The sequence below is a fragment of the Muntiacus reevesi genome, chromosome 17 (assembly GCF_963930625.1).
Source record: "Muntiacus reevesi chromosome 17, mMunRee1.1, whole genome shotgun sequence".
NCBI lineage: Eukaryota > Metazoa > Chordata > Mammalia > Artiodactyla > Cervidae > Muntiacus > Muntiacus reevesi.
The window spans coordinates 56,655,654-56,674,788 of NC_089265.1; the positions used below are offsets into that span (position 1 = coordinate 56,655,654).

The 19,135-nt window shown below is 40.2% G+C and overlaps 1 protein-coding gene across 3 annotated transcripts in view; it reads left to right on the forward strand.

The window, feature by feature from the left end:
• The first annotated feature begins 713 nt into the window (after positions 1 to 713).
• Positions 714 to 19,135, forward strand: part of MELK (maternal embryonic leucine zipper kinase) — a 70,159-nt gene continuing 51,737 nt past the window's right edge. The window contains exons 1-8 of one of the 3 annotated variants that reach the window (XM_065907992.1): positions 714 to 833; positions 5,888 to 5,983; positions 7,588 to 7,673; positions 9,385 to 9,501; positions 10,382 to 10,525; positions 11,703 to 11,771; positions 13,534 to 13,626; positions 18,629 to 18,727. In XM_065907992.1, the coding sequence (XP_065764064.1) occupies positions 5,926 to 5,983; positions 7,588 to 7,673; positions 9,385 to 9,501; positions 10,382 to 10,525; positions 11,703 to 11,771; positions 13,534 to 13,626; positions 18,629 to 18,727 (666 nt within the window). In that variant the 5' untranslated portion in view covers positions 714 to 833; positions 5,888 to 5,925. Of the gene's footprint in view, positions 834 to 936; positions 1,016 to 5,887; positions 5,984 to 7,587; positions 7,674 to 9,384; positions 9,502 to 10,381; positions 10,526 to 11,702; positions 11,772 to 13,402; positions 13,425 to 13,533; positions 13,627 to 18,628; positions 18,728 to 19,135 lie in introns of those variants that run through there. The other 2 variants (XM_065907993.1, XM_065907994.1) reach the window with 2 other exon arrangements.

A 19,135-nucleotide genomic window follows, 5' to 3' on the forward strand; every position in this document is an offset into this window, starting at 1 on the left:
GAAAACACGTGTATAAATTTATACTTAATACTTTTCCTTTCCTCTTGCTATAATGTTTTTTATGTCAGGATCGAGTTATTATGACATTGTAATTCATACATCGCGTGAAAGTCACCTAAATAACGACCAAACGGTAAAACGCATTAGAAGGGCTTTACAGTGAAGCTAGGTTGGTGTTTCTGGTACCTTGAGTTATCTAACGGCTCCTGGGGATTTCATTCCTCGCGGCAACACAGTTTATAGTAAGATGAAGGAGGGCAGAGGTACACTTGTCTTTCGCTGGATGAGCGAAGGGCCGTGAGGCTAGAGGAGGACGAAAATGAGAACCTTCACCACCAGTGACTTCTCCGCAGATTAATTTTAGGGAAGAGAACTTAAGAAAGCTTAAATATGTGGAAACTCTGTACGTCCAGCCCACCAGGCAAGTCTTCCCGCGCCCTCAGTCACACTCCAGGCTGACCACCGAGACTTGACGGCCCCTCTCAGCCGGCGAGCGACCCCGCCCGGTCCTCGCAGGGCCCGCCCCGCCCCCTCCTCGCAGGGCCCGCCCCGCCCCCTCCTCGCAGGGCCCGCCCCCCCATGAGCCCCGCCCCCGCCCCTCCTCTCAGGGGCCGCCCCCCCCGATGAGCCCCGCCCCCGCCCCTCCTCGCAGGGGCCGCCCCGCCCCCTCCTCGCAGGGCCCGCCGCGCCCCGCCCCTTCCGGCGCGCGAGGTTTGATTCCCTTGGCGGGCGGAAGCGGCCAGAGCCTGACCATCCCGAAGGTTTTCCGGGATTGCGGTCCGGTGCGTCTGTCTTTCTGCCTGGTTCAGCCCCTCCCAGCCCTCCGCCCGCAGGTCAGTGCGTCCCGCGTGGGTGAGGGCCGAGGCCCCGGCAGTGCGCAGCGCGGGGGACAGCGGCTTGAGCCCACGGTGCTGCTGGCTCACCGGAGTTTGGGAGACTTCCTGGAGCCCCCGCCTTACGAGTTCGGTTCCCTGGATGAGATAATTAGCCTTTCCGACCCCCGGTTTTCTCCGCTGTAAGTGGGGATAGTGATCGTACACGCCTCCGGATTATCGATGAGGTGTGCAGTGGAAGCGCTTGCCACCTAGGAGGCTGGGACAGATGTGAATTCCCATTCCACGTTTGCACGACCTTGACGGTCTCCGAGAACGACGATCAAAGAAGGATTTCAAGTTGTTTCTGTTCCTACAGCTCAATTTACTGGGGCAGTTCAGTGAAAAAGGAAATGTGTTATGTCTTATCACCCCTCTTTCAGAGTCCAAAGGCTTCCTCTTCCTTCACCTTCTCAAAGTAGTGGCTTCAGAGACCTACACTAAAGGGGAGTATACACCGAATGTTATAGGAGTAGAAGAAGTGGCCTTCACGGAAAGACCAGGGGAAGGGAGACTGCCAAAGGAGCGCGTCCCAGGGGCGTGGTCCGGCCCCTCTCATTCCTAGGATGAGTAACTATTGAGCGTCGCCATTGGTATTTCTCTTTGGTAATCGCAAGGGAAAGGGGGAAGGTGGGGCAGCATCACAGGTGCCTGGAGTTTTGCTTAGAGACTAGGGTTCCTCACTTTTTTCTTCATATTTTGGTTTCTATTTTTGTGCTGTGTGGGATAAATCAGAAACGCCCTCACTGCATCTTCATGGGCTTGTCTCACCAGTGGATCCATCCTTTCAGTAGATCCACTGTGGACCAATGAGATGATCAGATCAATCTCTTGCTGCCTTTGGGAATGAATGCCTCTCAGTTGGTGCTCCCAGAAGCCTCTGCAAGGGAGCAGAACTGGATGTTAATTAAATGTATTTTAAGGTCATATTGTAAGACATTCTGTATTCTGCTTCTCATGTGAAATATTCGCAGCATCAATGTCTTACCAAGCTCACTAGATAACGTAAATGTGCTACGCAGCAGGTAATAGCATAGCCCAAACAAGACTATGTTGGTAAGAAAATGCCTCCAATTTGTTGCTATCCTATAAAATTTACTGATAAACTTCCTCCCACTATCTAGGCAATTCCTTGTTTCCTCAGAAAAGTTCAGGTCCACAATTTTATATAGCTCCAGTTCTATTTAGTCACATTCAGAAGGACAATCAGGTGTCTGATTGGGGTCTAGCTCCCTTCTTTAACCACAGTTGGGAGGTTCCCTTCCACATTTAACTAATCATATACCTCCTTTAGCAGCAGCCAGATAACTCCAGTCACATGTCCTTATTCTATATTTCCAGACTCTAGAGGATAAACAGCGAGGAGACTTAAGAATATTTAGAACCAATTCTACTTCCACAAGCCAAGTAAAATCTGCTATCATTATAGCAGTTTGCGATATAAACACTAGTTTTCTTTTTTTTTTTTAACATTAGTTTTCTTATACAGTAGCAAAAATAATGTTAGTTGGATTAAATAGATATAATTTAGGCCCACATTAGTTTTACTTCTCTGAAGACATGGTATGATTTGAGGGAAGGGAGTAGATAAGCAAATGGAAGGTAGCAAAAAAAGAGGAGGTATGTAATTCAGTCTTAAACTGATGCAGTTCGATCTCTGCTAGTTGACTGAAGGCTATAACCTGAAAGTTCAAAACTCATTTGGGAAAAATCTGTCAATACATTGATTAAGGTGCTCTTATGTCCTTTATCTGGGAAAATCAATTCCAACATCATACCAATTGCTTTCTGAGTGGCAATTTAAAATAGCCCAGTCTTTGGTATGGAATTTAGGCATGTGCATGGTGGCCATTAGAATCTTATATTTTCTAAGACCTGTTTCTTTTCCTTTGTCTATTTTCATCTCATGATCTTTTGTTAGTTTGTTTTTTGGCTGTGCCATGCGGCTTGCAAGATCTCAGTTGCCCATCAGAGCTTGAACCTGGACCACAGCAGTGAAAGGCTGGAATCCTTACCACTAGGCCACTGGGGAACTTTTTCCATTTCATGGTTTTTAAGCTTCATAATGTCTGTTTGTGTTTCCTCTTTAACCCCCATGTTCTGAATACCCCAATATTGCATTAGTTGAGGCTCTGCTCTCTAAGGAACATGATAGCCTACTTTTATATCAGCCAATTTTCTAAACAGATTTATAGCCTAACATCCCTCCATTTCCAATATCCTGGTCACTCTCTTCTCCCTCATTAGGATCCCAAGGATTTCTTAGCCTTGTATTACCTCTATATTTTACTGCTATTTTTACCTGTTTTAAAAGTTCTTAGTCCTGTAATTCCTGTCTTTGGGGGTGTGGTTCCACTTTATTCCCAATTTGCTCCAGTGACAAATGCGCTTTAAAAGCTTTCTGAATTCATACTGCTGTTAAGGATATTTCTCACCCTGTATCTCAGGTGCCCAGGAAGAATAAATATGTCCTCTGTACTGTCTCCTTGCCTAGAACAACTTTTGCCACTCGAATGGAAGCAGAAATATTTCATTTTATGTCACCAGCTTTCTATTAGCATCAGGACCTGACTTTCCTTCTTTTGTTTGCCTAGGCTATTTGTGCAGATTCAGCTAGATTAAAAGTTCAACCTGCTTATTAAGTTGGTCCAATGCCAGTTCTTCCTAGAAAATGACCAATATTGTTTACTGGATCTTGGTCTTTTTTCCATTATCTTTATCTTTCTTGCTATTTCAACTTTGACATTGCTACTAAAACCATTTTTTAAGCTGATTGTTTTCTTGAGTTTTGATATTTTTCCCTCCAGAACTTTTGCTCTAGGGTTTATTTCACTGACCAGATTTTTGAAGGTATTTTTACTTGCTAAATAACCTACCTTTTATCTCCAAGTAAAATGACTCATGGAATCAGATTTAAGCATTTTAAGAGGATATTTAAAGAGATATTAAAAAAAGATCTGTGGCTCTTGGGCTTTTGATAATTTCATTCAGTGTTTTCTCCACCTCAGTTTAAGAAGATGGCCCATCTTCACTATAGTAAAAACCTTCCCTGTTACTCTGTCTTTTCCTTTACTAACTCACCGTAGTCCTGAGGTTGAGACTAGACCATACTCTAGGTCTTCCAAAGTCACCACCATTATTAAGATTTAATAACATGCTGGTCCCTCGGCTCTGGAAGAGCCAGGATGAAGGACAGAGAACTTAAAAGTTAGTGAGCATGATGCTGGCCACATAACTGATCCCAGAGCCTTCAGCAGATTTGCTAAAACTCTCCGTGTTGGTAAGGGAGGCTTTCTGGCTCTAGAAAGGAGCACCAGCCCCAGGTTTCCACTACGGAGTGGTAGCAATTACGATAGGCATGCGTTCTGTCCTCTCCAGGTGGAACTTTACCCGAGCCCCAGTTGGCTGTGCATATACTTACCTAAGTGGTGCAGAGAGGGGGGTCCTGGGGTCTTGAACCCTGTGCTGCCATACCCAGTCCGCTGCTAGGCCACGGGGAGCTCTGGGCTCAGGAGTCATACCAGCAAAGGAGGAGTTCATCACTAGCTAGGTCTTGGCTCAAAGCCCTTGGTGATCTCTAGATCCCTTGGTGTGCTGTGCTGGTTTACCTATAAGGAAGCTCCACTTTGCAGCACCTAAACTCAGGTCCCAGGACTTGACCTGTATAGGAGCGCTTCCCAATTTATTTAGAAATTGGCTTCCTAGAAGTTTTCTTTTACTAGTTTTGCTTTTTTCCCTTCCTTCTTGGCTTCCATGAAGCTATATTCTTCTTACTTTTCTAATTGTCATCTTCATGCTCTTCCTCTTGCCACTCTTAGCTATAGGTCTGGTATGAGTAAGGCCTTATCTGTATATGTTTTAAACATTTGTCTTTAAAGTCTTTATTCTAATTGATTTTGTGTGTGGTGTGTGGTAGAGATGCAGTGTTCTTTTTCCCCACATGCCTAACCAATTGTCCCAGCACTGGTACTTCTGAAAGCAGCTTCAGTTCAGTACATGTCAGCCTTTTCTTCCTCTGGGATCTTTGCATCTACATTCTTTTTTTCTGGAATTCTCTTCCTCTCATTCTTTTCAAGTTAGCAATTTTTCTTAAGGCCTATGAACTACAAACCATTAGGAACACATCTGTAATTTAAAAACATTGGGTGTCCTTAGCTTGCTGCAGCAAGAGGAACCCTGCTCCCTAGGATCTTGGGCATCTCAATAAGAGTGAGTTGAAAGGGGCTTATATGGTTTGAGCTTGCGCTGGGGAAACGAGGACCAGTTTTGGAATGGATTCTATCAAAGAGCATGAGCAGTTCACCTTTTGTCTAGCTGAGGGAGAAGGAAGTGGGAGCAATGAGGTAGCGCTAGGGGTGTCATTGGTGAGAAAGCAGCAGTCTGTCAAATAAAAGGCCATTATCGTTTTAACTGCTTCAGGGACTTCCCTGGTGGTCCAGTGGTTAAGACTGTGCTACCGATGCAGGGGGCCTGGGTTTGAACCCTGGTCGGGAAACTAGATCCCACATGCTGCAACTAAGAATTGGCATGCAGCAACAACTAAAGATCCTGCAAGCAACTAAGACCCAGAGCAGCCAAATAAATAAATAAAAATTAATATTAAAAGAAAATAGTTTTAACTGCTTCACATAGGAACATTCTTTACATGGTCATGGATAAGTCCTGTGGGAAACATTGTTCAAATTTTGATGAGAACATCCCAGTCTGATTATTTTTATGATAAACCATTTCTCTGCCTATTTAAAGGACCCTTTTCTATCCTGAAATGATAACAATATTCTATTAAAAGTTTTTAAATATTTACCTTTCATATTTGTCTTTATTTGATCTGGAATTGATTTTTATGTATGGAGTGAGAGGAATCTAGTTTTATCTTGTTTTGTTTTTTCCTATGGCTAGTCAGTTTTCTCAATATGGTTTATATGCCTGAGACTTATTTATATTTGTAGTTACAAGAGTAAGGAGATAATCTCTTAGTATTTCTCTCTTTGATTGTGTACTGTTTTGTCTTACAGGTTCTTTTTATAATTTTGAGTAAACTTCCAGGAGGACCATGAAAGATTATGATGAACTTCTCAAATACTATGAATTATACGAAACTATTGGGACAGGTAATTAATTTTTTCTTGAAGAGAATAGGTCATCCATTTGAGAGTAGAGTGAAATGGGACAGCCATGAGCTGTTTTTCTTTTTTTTAAATTTACTTATTTTTAAGGAATCTCCATACCATCTTCCATAGTGGCTGTATCAATTTACATTCCCATCAACAGTGCAAGAGCATTCCTTTTTCTCCACACCCTCTCCGGCAAACAACAAAATTAGGTAAAGCAATTATCCTTCAATAAAAAATAAAAAAAAGCAGAAGCAATATTATAAAAAATTCAATAAAGACTAAAAATGAAAAAAAAATTTACTTATTTTTAGTTGAAGGATAATTGCTTTACAATATTGTGTTGGTTTCTGCCAAACCATGAGCTTTTTAGCCTAACTTGCATAGTTTAAAAAATTTTGAACTTATTTTAGTAAGAAAAAGTTGAGCAAGAGAGGTGAGTTGTAGGAAAGGTCTTGCAGTTCATTTTATTAAGAATAAAAGTCACTGGAGAGTTTTGAGCCAAGGAGTGATCTGACCTTTTGTTTTTAAAGATCACTCTGGCTACTTGATTGTGGAAAAAATGGATGGGAGAGGGCAGAGGCAGAAGCAGATAGATGTTAGGAAGTTACTGCAGTAATTTAGGTGAGTGATACTGGAGATGATGGTGACACGGATGGTGATAGAATTGAAGGTCGTGGAATTCTGTGTATAGAAAGGGGTGGGCTTCTGCATACAGACACACGTGTGTATATATAAATATAATTTATTGAGACATAATACACAGTAAAATAAGCAAAGTGTAATACATTTGGTGGCGTTTTGACTCACATATGCCCATATGTTTGGATCAGGACATAGAATGTTTCCATTCAGTGCCTGCCTCCTTTCCCCTAAGATAAACATTAATAAGTTTTTGAAGACAGAGCCAATGGGCTATTTTTTTTTTTTGGTCATAGTGCCTAGGTTAATGAGCTATGTTGATGGGTTGGGTATGGGGTGTGAGACAAAAGAGAAGGGCTAAAGATGACTTCCAGGCTTTTGGTCTGATCTGGGAAGATGAGTTTGCCATTTACTGAGATGGGGAACACCATGGGAGGGACTTTTGGGAACTTCTTTTTAGAGGTACTAAGTTTGTTTCTTTCAGATACCTGAATGTAGATATTTACCCAGCTTTTGAGCCAATTTTGAAACATAATTGCTTAGTTTTTCAGTTTTAAAACTGAATAGAAGTTTCATATTATTTGTCTTTTGTCTCTGCAACTTTATACGGTGTTTTGACAATGTTAATTAAAAAGCAGGTTTAATTGCAATGTTAATTATAAAACAGATTTCTAAAGAATTATAAAACAAATCTCTACTTCTTCCTAATTGCAAAATTAAAGATGTCCTATAATGGCAAAAAGGAATCTTTAGCCAGTCATTGGATAAAGAGAAGTTAGGATCATGGCTAACGCTTTGGAAGCAATATGTAAAAAAGGGCCCCAAAGTTCAGGAAAATATAGCTCAAGAGAGCTTTATAAAGTACATGGAATGGTATTTGTGCTTGAGTTTTCAGTTTGGTCTGCTGATGATAATTTAAGTTAGTTCACTTATCTCTTCATAATACATTTTCCTTTACTTAGGTGGCTTTGCAAAGGTCAAACTTGCCTGCCATATCCTCACTGGAGAAATGGTAGCTATAAAAATCATGGATAAAAATGCGCTAGGGGTAAGTTTAACATTATTTTAAAAATATTTATGGATCAGTTTTGTGCATTACAACCTGAATTTTCTCTAATGTTCTAGTTATTGCCCTTTTATTAAAATAACATTTCCATAGCCAGTTATGTATAAATCTGTGGTTTTAAAAGGGTTTCCCTGGTGGCTCCACTGAGATAAAGAATATCTCAGGTAAAGTATATTGGCAGGCAGATAAAGAATCTGCCTACCAATGCAGGAGACCCAGGAGATGCAAGTTCGATCCCTGGGTTGGGAAGATCCCCTGGAGAAGGAAATGGAAACCCACTCCAGTACTCTTGCCTGAAAAATTCCGTGGACAGAGGAACCTGGCAGAATTTAATGTGAATTGTTACTTTATTTTTAAGGATGTAAGTGCTGATTAACATATATAAATAAGTTGAAGAGAATGTCGTATTATAGTAGTATCACTCAATTCTCTGAACTCCTTCTGAAATACATGCCAAAATCACGAAGTGATCTATAGCAGAATTATTTTAAATAACCTGTCAACTGACAATTCAGGCTCTCCTTCAGTATTTTTGTTTTCAATGCTCAATATTATGTTTATTAAACTAATAAAAAGATGTTAAAAATAATTTGTCTTGATCATTTAAATGTTGGTTATAAAACTGATTAATTCCCTTAAGCAATTTAAACTTCAGTTATAACTTTGGTGTACCTTATTTACTTGACCCAGCAAACACCTTAATAGCAGATAAAATGTGAATTGTTATTATCAAATGTAGCATACTAGTACTCAAAACTTATTCTAAAGCATCAATATGATGATATTAATTCATTAATTTTAAACTGGCTTTTATATTTCCTGTTGTTATTATGCTTATTTTATTTACTTCCTAGGACTTTAAAAATATTTTGATTACTTTCAGGGTTTTAGTCATCAGATTACCACATCCCCCCCAAAAAGAAGAAAAGATCATCATATCAGAATAGTTAAAGTTACAACTTTTTGGTTAAGAGCTAATATCAGGTTGCATGGCCCTAAGTTAATTGGATCTTAAACCACTGATCATTAGATTGAGTCCCTTTTTTTAATAAAATATTACTTGTTTACTCCATGGATATCTGGATTCTTACCTTTACTGTGGACTTTAAAATTTTTTCAACTTGGCTATCCTCCTCCTAGCCAACTTATTTTGAAAGATTTCAAGCTCTTTGAAAAGTTGAAAGACTGAGATAGTGAATACCTTTTATCTACACTCACCAATTTTTAACTCAGCTGGCTTCTTTCTTAAAAAATTTATTTTTGATTGAAGGGTAATTGCTTTACAGTATTGCACTGGTTTCTATCAAACATTAACATGGATCAGCCATAGGTTTCATCATGCTTCTTAATGGACATTGCGGAGACCAAAGGGGTAGCCTGGACATGCACACTGGATAGTGTTCCTATCATTTTCCTTGTTTGGAATGCTAACCTTCTAAAGGGAGTGAGGTTATTTTATTTTTTCTGGATGTTGTATTCTTGCCTCAGATTGAACTTTTCTTTTGTAAAACCCTCAGGTCCTCTTGAAAATATACACAGAAATAAGCCTTTGTTTTCTATTTCTGTATTGTTGAGCAAATTGTTTTGAGGCCAGTGACTGCTTTTGCTATTTAGTATTAGACTTATTGAGATTGGGACTTGGAATATTTTCCAAATAAGTTTATTGCTCTTTTTATAAAATGTTTTGTCACAGAGTGATTTGCCTCGGGTCAAAACAGAAATTGATGCCTTGAAGAACCTGAGACATGAGCATATATGTCAACTCTACCATGTGATAGAGACAGCCAACAAAATATTCATGGTTCTCGAGGTCGGTAGTAAGTTCCAGAGACCTGAAGTTATTTGTCTCTGTCTTAGTCTGTTTGGGCTGCTGTAACAAGTATCACAGACTGAGTAGCTTATGAGCAACAGCAACTTATTTCTCACAGTTCTGGAGGCTGGGAATCCCAAGATCAAGGCACCAGCGTGGTCGGGTGAGGGTCCTCGTTCTGGTTCATAGCTGGTACCTTATTGCTGTGTGCTTACATGATAGAAAAGGCTAGGGATCTCTCTGGAGCTTCTCTTAACGAGAGCACTGATTTCATTCACGAGGACTCTGCCCTCATGTCTTAATCATCTCTCAAAGGTTCCACCTTCTAAAATCACCATCTTCAGGGATTAGAGTTTCTACACAGGAATTTTTTTGGGGACACAAATGTTTGTTCAGGTCATTCTCTTTCATTTTATGATAGTTATGAGAGAGGTATTAAATTCATTTCACTTGCAAGATTAAATGCTAAGTGGCTTACCTGTTTAAGTTCTATCTGTAACAATTTAGACCAAGTAGACATGTATAATAAATTGGAGATACATAGTAAATATATCCTTTGTGATATCCTTCTCATGTGATGGTGTACTTTAGTGGACAGAATAGGTTTGAATTTGTTCCTGGAGAAAACCTGCATGAAGCATCAGAGACCCAGTGCAACTGAAAAATAATAAATAAATTAATTTAAAAAAATAGCTCAAGACCAAAAGTATTCCAAACGCTGAAATACTGAGAGTGTATTTTTGAGTAAACCTAAATTAGTTCATTCCTTTGCTTATAAGTTGAATTAACAACATCTGAGTTAAGTATGATTTTTTAATTTTAAATTCCTCTGATTTTTGCAAGTAATAATGATATTTATGTGACTCTGCTGCTCTTGCAGTATTGCCCTGGAGGAGAGCTGTTTGACTACATAATTTCCCATGATCGCCTGTCAGAGGAGGAGACCCGTATTGTCTTCCGTCAGATAGTATCTGCAGTCGCTTACGTGCACAGCCAGGGCTATGCTCACAGGGACCTCAAACCAGTAAGTGACTGCATCACAGATGCTCCCCTGAGAATTTGACATCATTTACCTGTCATCACTGTTTTCAAATGTTTGTTCTGCTTAGAATTTATCTGGGCTTTGCTTATTTTTTTGTTCCATCCCTAATGTATCTTTCTTTTTCCTTTTTGACTTTTGACTCCTGCTAGGCTCTTCTAGATGGACTTACTGGCGTTCTATTTCTTTGTCAATTTTGTGTGACATTATAAATGTCTTTGTAATCAGCTGCAGAATATAAACCTCCGGTTTTATTCCTAAGAAAGAAGAGTTTTGAGTATTTTCTTTGGGAATATTGTCTTTGAGTATCTTCCTCTTGATACTCTTTTCCTGACATCATCTTCCTTTAATTTTAATTCCATTGTGCTTCAGAAATGAGCAGTTCAGTGAAATGGGCAGACTCTGCTTTTCAAGGGCAGAATAAGAATTTGCTACTCTTAAGTGTGTAGGCTCTGACTAACATGCATGCTGGAGAGCATGAATTTCAGTGTACTTTGGTACTAGGGTTTGAGATCTAGAATTGCCCTAACAAGATACGGCAGTTTCTGTCCTTTTCCCTTTGTTTTTATCCAACTCTTTGATTCGAGTTCACCCTTTCTGTTCAAACTTGCCTTTGGCACATATTATGTTTGCTTCTAGTTGAACCTCAGAGTGCCAAGGAGAAAGTGGTTTATGCTAATGTGTCTTGAGGGGAAGCAGGATAGTTATCAACATTCCTGTCCTCTTTCCTTCTATTCTTGTCACTTCATTGTTTTTTTTTTAAATTAATTTTTTCACTCCATACCTAACCTTAAAGTGCTTTTAGGAGTAGCTAGAGGTAAGATGTTGGAGAAGTCAATGGCACCCCACTCCAGTACTCTTGCCTGGAAAATCCCATGGACGGGGGAGCCTGGTGGGCTGCAGTCCATGGGGTCGCTAAGAGTCAGACACGACTGAGCGACTTCACTTTCACTTTTCGCTTTCATGCATTGGAGAAGGGAATGGCCACCCACTCCAGTGTTCTTGCCTGGAGAATCCCGGGGACGGGGGAGCCTGGTGGGCTGCCGTCTATGGGGTCGCACAGAGTTGGACACGACTGCAGCGACTCAGCAGCAGCAGCAGCAGCGGTAGGATGTGATATAAGGAAGACTGTATGTAGTTATGAAAATGTCTTTTTTTTCAGGAAAATTTGTTGTTTGATGAATATCATAAATTAAAGCTGATTGACTTTGGTCTCTGTGCAAAACCCAAGGTAAGTGCAGAGATAAAAATGAGTTTATTTCCTTTGCCAGTGTACCTCTTACCTGTTACCTTATACTAACTTCCATTTAGTATTTAGTGAACCCGGCTGCATCCATTGAGAAGAATGCTAAATTTCACACTTTTTATAAGTTCTCTTGATGATTTTAACATGTAGCCAAGGTTGAAAACCACTGCTCTAGGTCCAGGGTTGGTCCTGCTGACAACCCCATGGGTATGCTGTGAGAGAATTTGCAGGACTGAGGTGTCAGGAAGCCATCACAGTATGACTGCTGAATTGACCACGTGTTTGCAGTTGGAGTATGTTCCTGTTAGACGATGCCTTTCTTTGTTTAGATATGCATTTCAGGAAATCTAGTGAAAATCTGTTCTTTATTATCCAAATGGTTATATAACTAACAATTAGTTACATTTTGAAAGACAATCCCCTTTCCTTATAAAAGAAGAAGGAAAAAGTCCATTTGTACTTTAAAATTTATACCGTAAAAAAATAAAGAAAGAAATAAAATTAATACCATGAGTGGTTTCCTTAATTTGCACTCCACAGTTAAGCACTGGTGTTCTCCAGCATACCTTCTCTTTGAGGTGACTTTGAACCTTCTCCTTTGTGGCTGCTGTTGGAGGCTTCCTCCTGAGTCCTCTAATGATGGTACTCACAGTCTCTAAAATGAACTGTCTACCCTCATTAAGAATGTTGAAATTTCAGACTTGACTCAGCCCCTTGGTTATTTCCTGCCCCAATCAGAATTAGCTGGGTGCAGAGGGAGGCAGATTTTGCCCCTTTGGCTGAATGTCTGATTCTTTCTGATTTTCCTCTCCTTCCCTTGGCTCTTCAGAGATTGTCAGTTGAGTCTTGTGTCTGGGAACCAGATGCAACAAGGCATTTTTCTGATCGACAAGCAATAAAGATAAAGCTTACTTTGAGCCGATAAGCTGGTTTAAGTCATGTTCATCACAGGAGGCGGTGGAGAATGTTTGTGACAGACTCCGGCAGCCTTTATTTATGGCTCCACGGATTCAATCCACACAGACTCCATCTCAAAGCAAGACTTGACTGGGAGAAGGTGGCCTCAGCGTTCTGCTGAGGAGCTAACTTCTGAGTGTGCTGTTGCAGTTGTAAATGAAATCTTACAGTTTCATAAGTCATTTGCCATTTGTGGAACTCTGTGGAAGTGTTGGGCAGTGGTATCATTTGCATTATGGCTCCGTATTTGTGTGGGAGACCAGAGGATCCTTATTTGAACAGATCTGGAGGCTGAGGTCATGATCTGAGTTATAATCAAGTCTAGAAAACAGGCTCCCAAGGCTTTGTTTTGTGTAGTGTTTGCTCTCTTCCCTCTTGGGGAAAAGAAACTTAACGTATTTGTAAAAATTTGCTATTAGAGATAGACTCCTTTAGAGAAGTAATCTTTTTCTTGAGTACTTGTGAGTGGGAGGACTTGGGTGCTTGGATATATGCTAAACTGATTATTATGCAAATGGATGCCTAGGGAAGTAGAACTTGACTTGACTGAGCTAAGGGGAGAAGGATTTTTTTCATGCCAGGTCTTGGTGGTGGTGGAAATGCAGAGAAGAGGAAGCCACACATGCATGCATGCACATGAGCAGAGTATTGAGTTGGCGGCAGAAAGTCTCATCATTTGGGGTAACTCTTATCTAGCATCTCTTTGCTTATATTGGAAGAATGTTTATCAGGGTTTTAATTCTCTTAAGGGCTGTAGTTAATAAGTGTTTCATTTTTATCTTATTGGCAGGGTAACAAGGATCATCACCTGCAGACCTGCTGTGGGAGTCTTGCTTATGCAGCACCTGAATTAATACAAGGCAACTCCTATCTGGGATCAGAGGTAACTATTCAGTGATTAATTCAGTATATAATTAGCATGTGTTTACTGGTGATCTGCAGTGAGTCAGGCACTGTGTGTTGAGGATGTGACAAGGTAAGAAATAAACTTGTTAAAGAGTTGTCTAGTCAGAGAGTGAGATATGTACGGTAAAAAGGGAAATGACCAGCTTGCAATAAATATAATAATACAGAGTATTCTTGTGAAACAGGGATATATTTCTGGTGTTTTGTGTTTAACAGTGCCATAATTTAGACTGATTAGTCCAGCCAGGTAGTGTATGAGGCCAGGATTATAGGCTTAGTTTGCAGAGATGGTGTTCAGCACAGAGAAAACCTGTATTTTATCCGAGGCTGCAGTCCCGTGTAAGAGGCCCAGGCTCAGAAAGCCCTGGGCATTGCTGCTTAACTACTGGCTACCGTGTGCTAGTCAGCCCCTTACACTCTGGAGTCCTGATTTTGCTGATACTGTCGTAAAATGGAAAAGGTTTGGTTGTCAGAAGCTCTGGAAATAGGGGGTTGTGCAGTTTTCTTCAGTTCAGGATGTTTCTGAATCTTAACGTGCTCCTGTGCAGCGTCCTCTGGGAGGAGACCGCGGCAGAGGCAGCTGGTCTGCCTCATGCGCCTGCAGAGTCCACTTCTTATGTGGAGCATCTTTTGGAACTGGTGTTATGTGGGAGAGGCTTTGAGATATGCCAGTTTACTTAGTTTGTAACATGAGACGATGAAGACTGACTTGTTTTTGGTGACCTTTTATTTGGATATATTCTCAAACTTACAGAATAGTTACACATATGGAATGAGAAGCTTCTATATATATTTTGCCAAATACACAACTGTTTACATTTTTCCCTATTTGTTTTGGTGTTCTCTATATACATGTAAATTATGTTTTGAACCAATGGAGAGTAAGTTGGAGACATCATATCCCTTTATCGTTAGATGCTATGTATATATTTCCTAAAAGCAAGGGCTCTCTTATTTATTTATTATTTTTTTAGCCATGCTGTGTGGCTTGTGGGATGATCTTAGTTCACTCACCAGGGATTGATTGAACCTGGGCCTCAGTAGTGAAAGCGCTGAATCCTAACCACAGGACTGCTGGGAAATTCCCAAGGTGTCCTTCTTTTAGTTTTCAAAATAAATTCACTTTAGTTATCAAAATCAGAGAGTTTAACATTGGTACAATTTATTTAACCCACACTTCATGTTCAGATGGTGTCAATTGTACCAATCGTGTCTTTTACAGCTCTGCTTTCCCTCCAGTCCAGGATTCCATCCAGGATCATGCGTTGTACTGTGGCATTTCTTTGTTCTTTAATTTTGAAGACTTCCTTAGGCTTTCTTCATCTTCATGACCTTGAAATTTTGGGGGAAGCTGGTTATTTTATAAAATGGCCCTCAATTTGAATTTGTTTGATTAGTTTTGGGTTATGCATTTTTGGCAGAAATAGCACAGAGTTGATATTGTGGCCTTCTCAGGGCATCATAAGAAATGGACAGACTTTTACTGAATATTTATTATAGTCCTGGAATCATGCTAGATCTTTTTTTTCTCTCTTCCAATTGTGGTAAAATACGCATGACATAATATTTGCCATCTAAACCATTTATAAGGATACAGTTCCTATTTGAACTATTTTTAAATGTACAATCAGTAGTGTGAAGTACATTCATATTATTGTGCAGTCAGTCTCCAGAGCCCTTTTTATCTCGCACAACTGAGACTCTGCCTATCAAACAGTAACTCCACTCCCCACTCCCTGCTCCCCGGTAGCTGTCCTGCTACTGTCCATCCGTGTGAGCTTGACTAGGCTAGGTACCTTGTTTCTGGACTCATACAATAATTGTTTTTTTGTGTGACTGCCTTATTTTATTAGTGTAATATCTTCAGGGTTCATCCTTATTGTGGAGCATGTATCAGAATTTCCCTCCTTTTTAAGTCTGAGTAATATACCATTGCATGTATATGCCATATTTTATTTATGCACTCATCATGGGCGCTAGGATTACTATTATCTTTTGGTTATTGTGAATAATGCTGGTAGACACACATATCTCTTTGAGACCTTGCTTTCAGTTCTTTCGGATAGATACCCAAATGTGGAATTGCTAGATCATATGGTAGTTCTATTTTTAATTTTCTGAGGAACTGCCATACTGTTTTCCATAGTGGCAGCAGCATTTTACATTCCCGTAATAATGCACAAGGATTCCACATGGTAGATCCTTTCTATAATTTTCATTTAATCTGTACAAAAATCCCGTGGAGTGGATACTGTTACTCTGTTTCATAAGATAAAGATGAAGATACTGGGGCTCAGAAATTAAGTGCCTTTGCAGGATCACAACTAGCAACTGTGGGTCAAGATTTGAACTGAGTGAAGCTTTACCGCCCGCCTGTACGCTTTCTAGTCTCCTAGAAGGAGTGGTAATCACATGCCTGATGCTCACAAGATTCCTGGAGGTCTGGTGATGAGGCTCTGCTGGTTTGAATGCATCACGGTTTTCCCACAGGATCTTGTTTTCTTATCCATTTTAGTTCAGTTTTCCATCCTTCTAGGATGATTTCTTAAGGACAGTGTACCAAGGCATTGTCTGGGGGCACTTGTTAAAATGTGCAGAACCCAGGGCAGTGTATTTAGGGATGTTGGTTTTGTTTTCTAAGGTGGGGCTTTAGGAATCTTCTTTTTTAAATAAGTAATTTAGATTACTCTGTTGCTCATGGTTCAGATCATGCTTTATGGGATGTTCCATAGTAAACATCTCTAATTCCTTTTGTAATTTCTCAGAGGAAGTCTCTCTGTTGACCTCTTACGGCATTTGAGGAGGCCACATTAGCCCACTCTTTCCTGTGTAGCCTCTTCCTTTGTGTTTAGCCTTTGTTAGTTTCATTAGCATGTGTCTTGGTGTGTTTTTCCTTGGATTTATCCTGTATGGGACTCTTTGCACCTCTTGGACTTGATTGACTATTTCCTTTTCCGTGCTGGGGAAATTTTCAACTATAATCTAGTCAAAAATTTTCTCACACCCTTTCTTTTTCTCTTCTTCTTCTGGGACCCCTGCAATTCAAATGTTGGTATGTTTGATATTGTCACAGAGGTCTCTGAGGCCATCCTCAGTTCTTTTCATTCTTTTTACTTTTTTCTGCTCTTCAGAAGTTATTTTCACCATTTTGTCCTCTAGTTCACGGATTCGTTCTTACACTTCAGATATTCTGCTATTGATTCCTTCTAGAGTATTTTTAATTTCGGTAATTGTGTTGTTTGTCTCTGTATGTTTATTCTTTAATTCTTCTAGGTCTTTGTTAATTGAGTCTTGCATTTTTCCATTTTGTTTTCAAGGTTTTTGATCATCTTTACTATCATTCTGAATTGTTTCTCAGGGAATTTGCATAGTTCCTCTTCATTTATTTGGACTTATGTGTTTCTGGTTTGTTCCTTCGTTTGTATAGTATTTCTCTGCTTTTTCATTATTTATTTAAACTTACTGTGTTTGAGGTCTCCTTTTCCCAGGCTTCAAGGTAGAATTCTTTCTTCCTTTTGGCTTCTGCCCTCCTAAGGTTGGTCCACTGGTTTGTGTAAGCTTCGTTTAGGGTGAGATTTGTGCTGAGTGAGTTTGTTTTTTCTCTGATGGGCAAGGCTGAGTGAGGTGGTAATCCTGTCTGCTGATGACTGGGTTTGTATTTTTGTTTTGTTTGTTGTTTAGATGTGCTACTGGTGGTTGGGTGATGCCGGGTCTTGTATTCCTATATTCAAGTGGTTTCCTTTGTGTGAGTTCTCACTATTTCATACTCCCTAGGGTTAGTTCTCTGGTAGTCTAGGGTCTTGGGCTCAGTGCTCCCACTCCAGAGGCTCAGGGCGTGATCTCTTCTTCTTCCTGGTCACTCTGCTCCAGCCCCCCTGGCCTCTGCTGTTCCACGTCTATGCCTGTTGCCCCCTCTGCCACGAATCTCCTTTCCTGTCCTCTTAGCCTGCTTGATCTCTCTCCTTAGCTGTGTTACCACCTGGCAGAACAGCTGTCTGTCTCCCCCTCCCCCACCCGGTGGAGCTTCAGCACTTTCTCCACTTCCGCTCATAGTGTGGTACCCAGTACAGTTTTCCCACCCGTGCCTCTCCTGTGTGGCCTCTTTACCTTAACTTTAACACCCCGGTCAGAAGTGCCATGCCACCAAGACTCAATTTACAGATGAAGCATTTGACATCTTTCAGACATAAATGGTTAATTTCTGACCTCCTGCAACGTGGAAGAACAATCAGTTGTTCACTTGAAAGTACACTGTTCATCCAGGGGTTCCATATTGAGTCCTAATAATAGGATGTGATTTGATAGGCAGGACTAGGTGTGAGGTTGGTGTTATTTAGTATAAAAATTAAAGTTTTCCCAAGGCTCAAATGAGGGTGGGAGCTGTGACTTCTCAGCCAGTGGTCAGATGGCTATCTTACGGAAAGGTTAACTCCTTCCTGGGATTTTGAGATTTGTAGGGCTATTTGTACTGGCAGGCTACTTTCTAGCCTTGATCCTTGAAAAGTCATTTGTTGAACTTTATTAAGGTTTCTCTACATAGAGAGGACTTTACAGTGCAGCCTAGTCACGTTTGCAGATTATCAGTAGTAAATTTTAAAACTTGTTTTGCTTTCTCATGCATGTTTGCATAATCCTCATATGTAATAAACCCTCAGTAGCACTATAGTTTTCTCTTTCAGAATCAGAGACTTAGCCTCATCTTCTTCCATATCATGCCCAATCCAGCCAACTGGAAAAGAGTTTCTATTAAGCATTGGAGGGGAGTGCACTGAACTGGAAGTCAATAGACCTGCCTGGGTGGCCTGCTGTTGGCTGGGTGACTTTGGATGAGCCTTCCTTTTCTGGGCTTTACATTGTAGAATGAGCTGGTTTGAATTGGATGATCTCTGAGTTCTTTTCCAGCCCTGTAAAGATTCTGTGTACTGCTATTTTGAAATGTGTTCTAATTTTTTGTCTTTTGATTTTTTTTTTTCCCTCAGGCAGATGTTTGGAGCATGGGCATACTCTTATATGTACTTATGTGTGGCTTTCTACCATTTGATGACGATAATGTCATGGCTTTGTACAAAAAGATTATGGTGAGTATTACAAGGCATAGAATTTCATTGTGAGGGTTTATTATACTGCAAACTATAAGCTTCTGTTTATAAAAGTACAGAAACAGGTGGAAGTAATCTATGCTGTTAGAAGTAAGGATAGTGGTTACTCTTTGGAGGTGGGTAGTGACTGAGAGAGGTGGTGGAAGCTTCTGTTTGGCTTTTGATCTGAATGCTGATTATATTTATGGATTCAGTTTTTGAAAACTTATCAAGATATACCCTATGATAGGTGTCCTTTTCTATATGTATATTATACTTCTTCAATAAGAAGCTTAACAAAACAAAAACAAATGAGAAAGTAAACATGTAGGCTGATTTTCCTTGTATGAATTTTTGTTTTGTATCCTGAAATGATGCCTTAGTAAGTTGCTATATTAAATCACATTT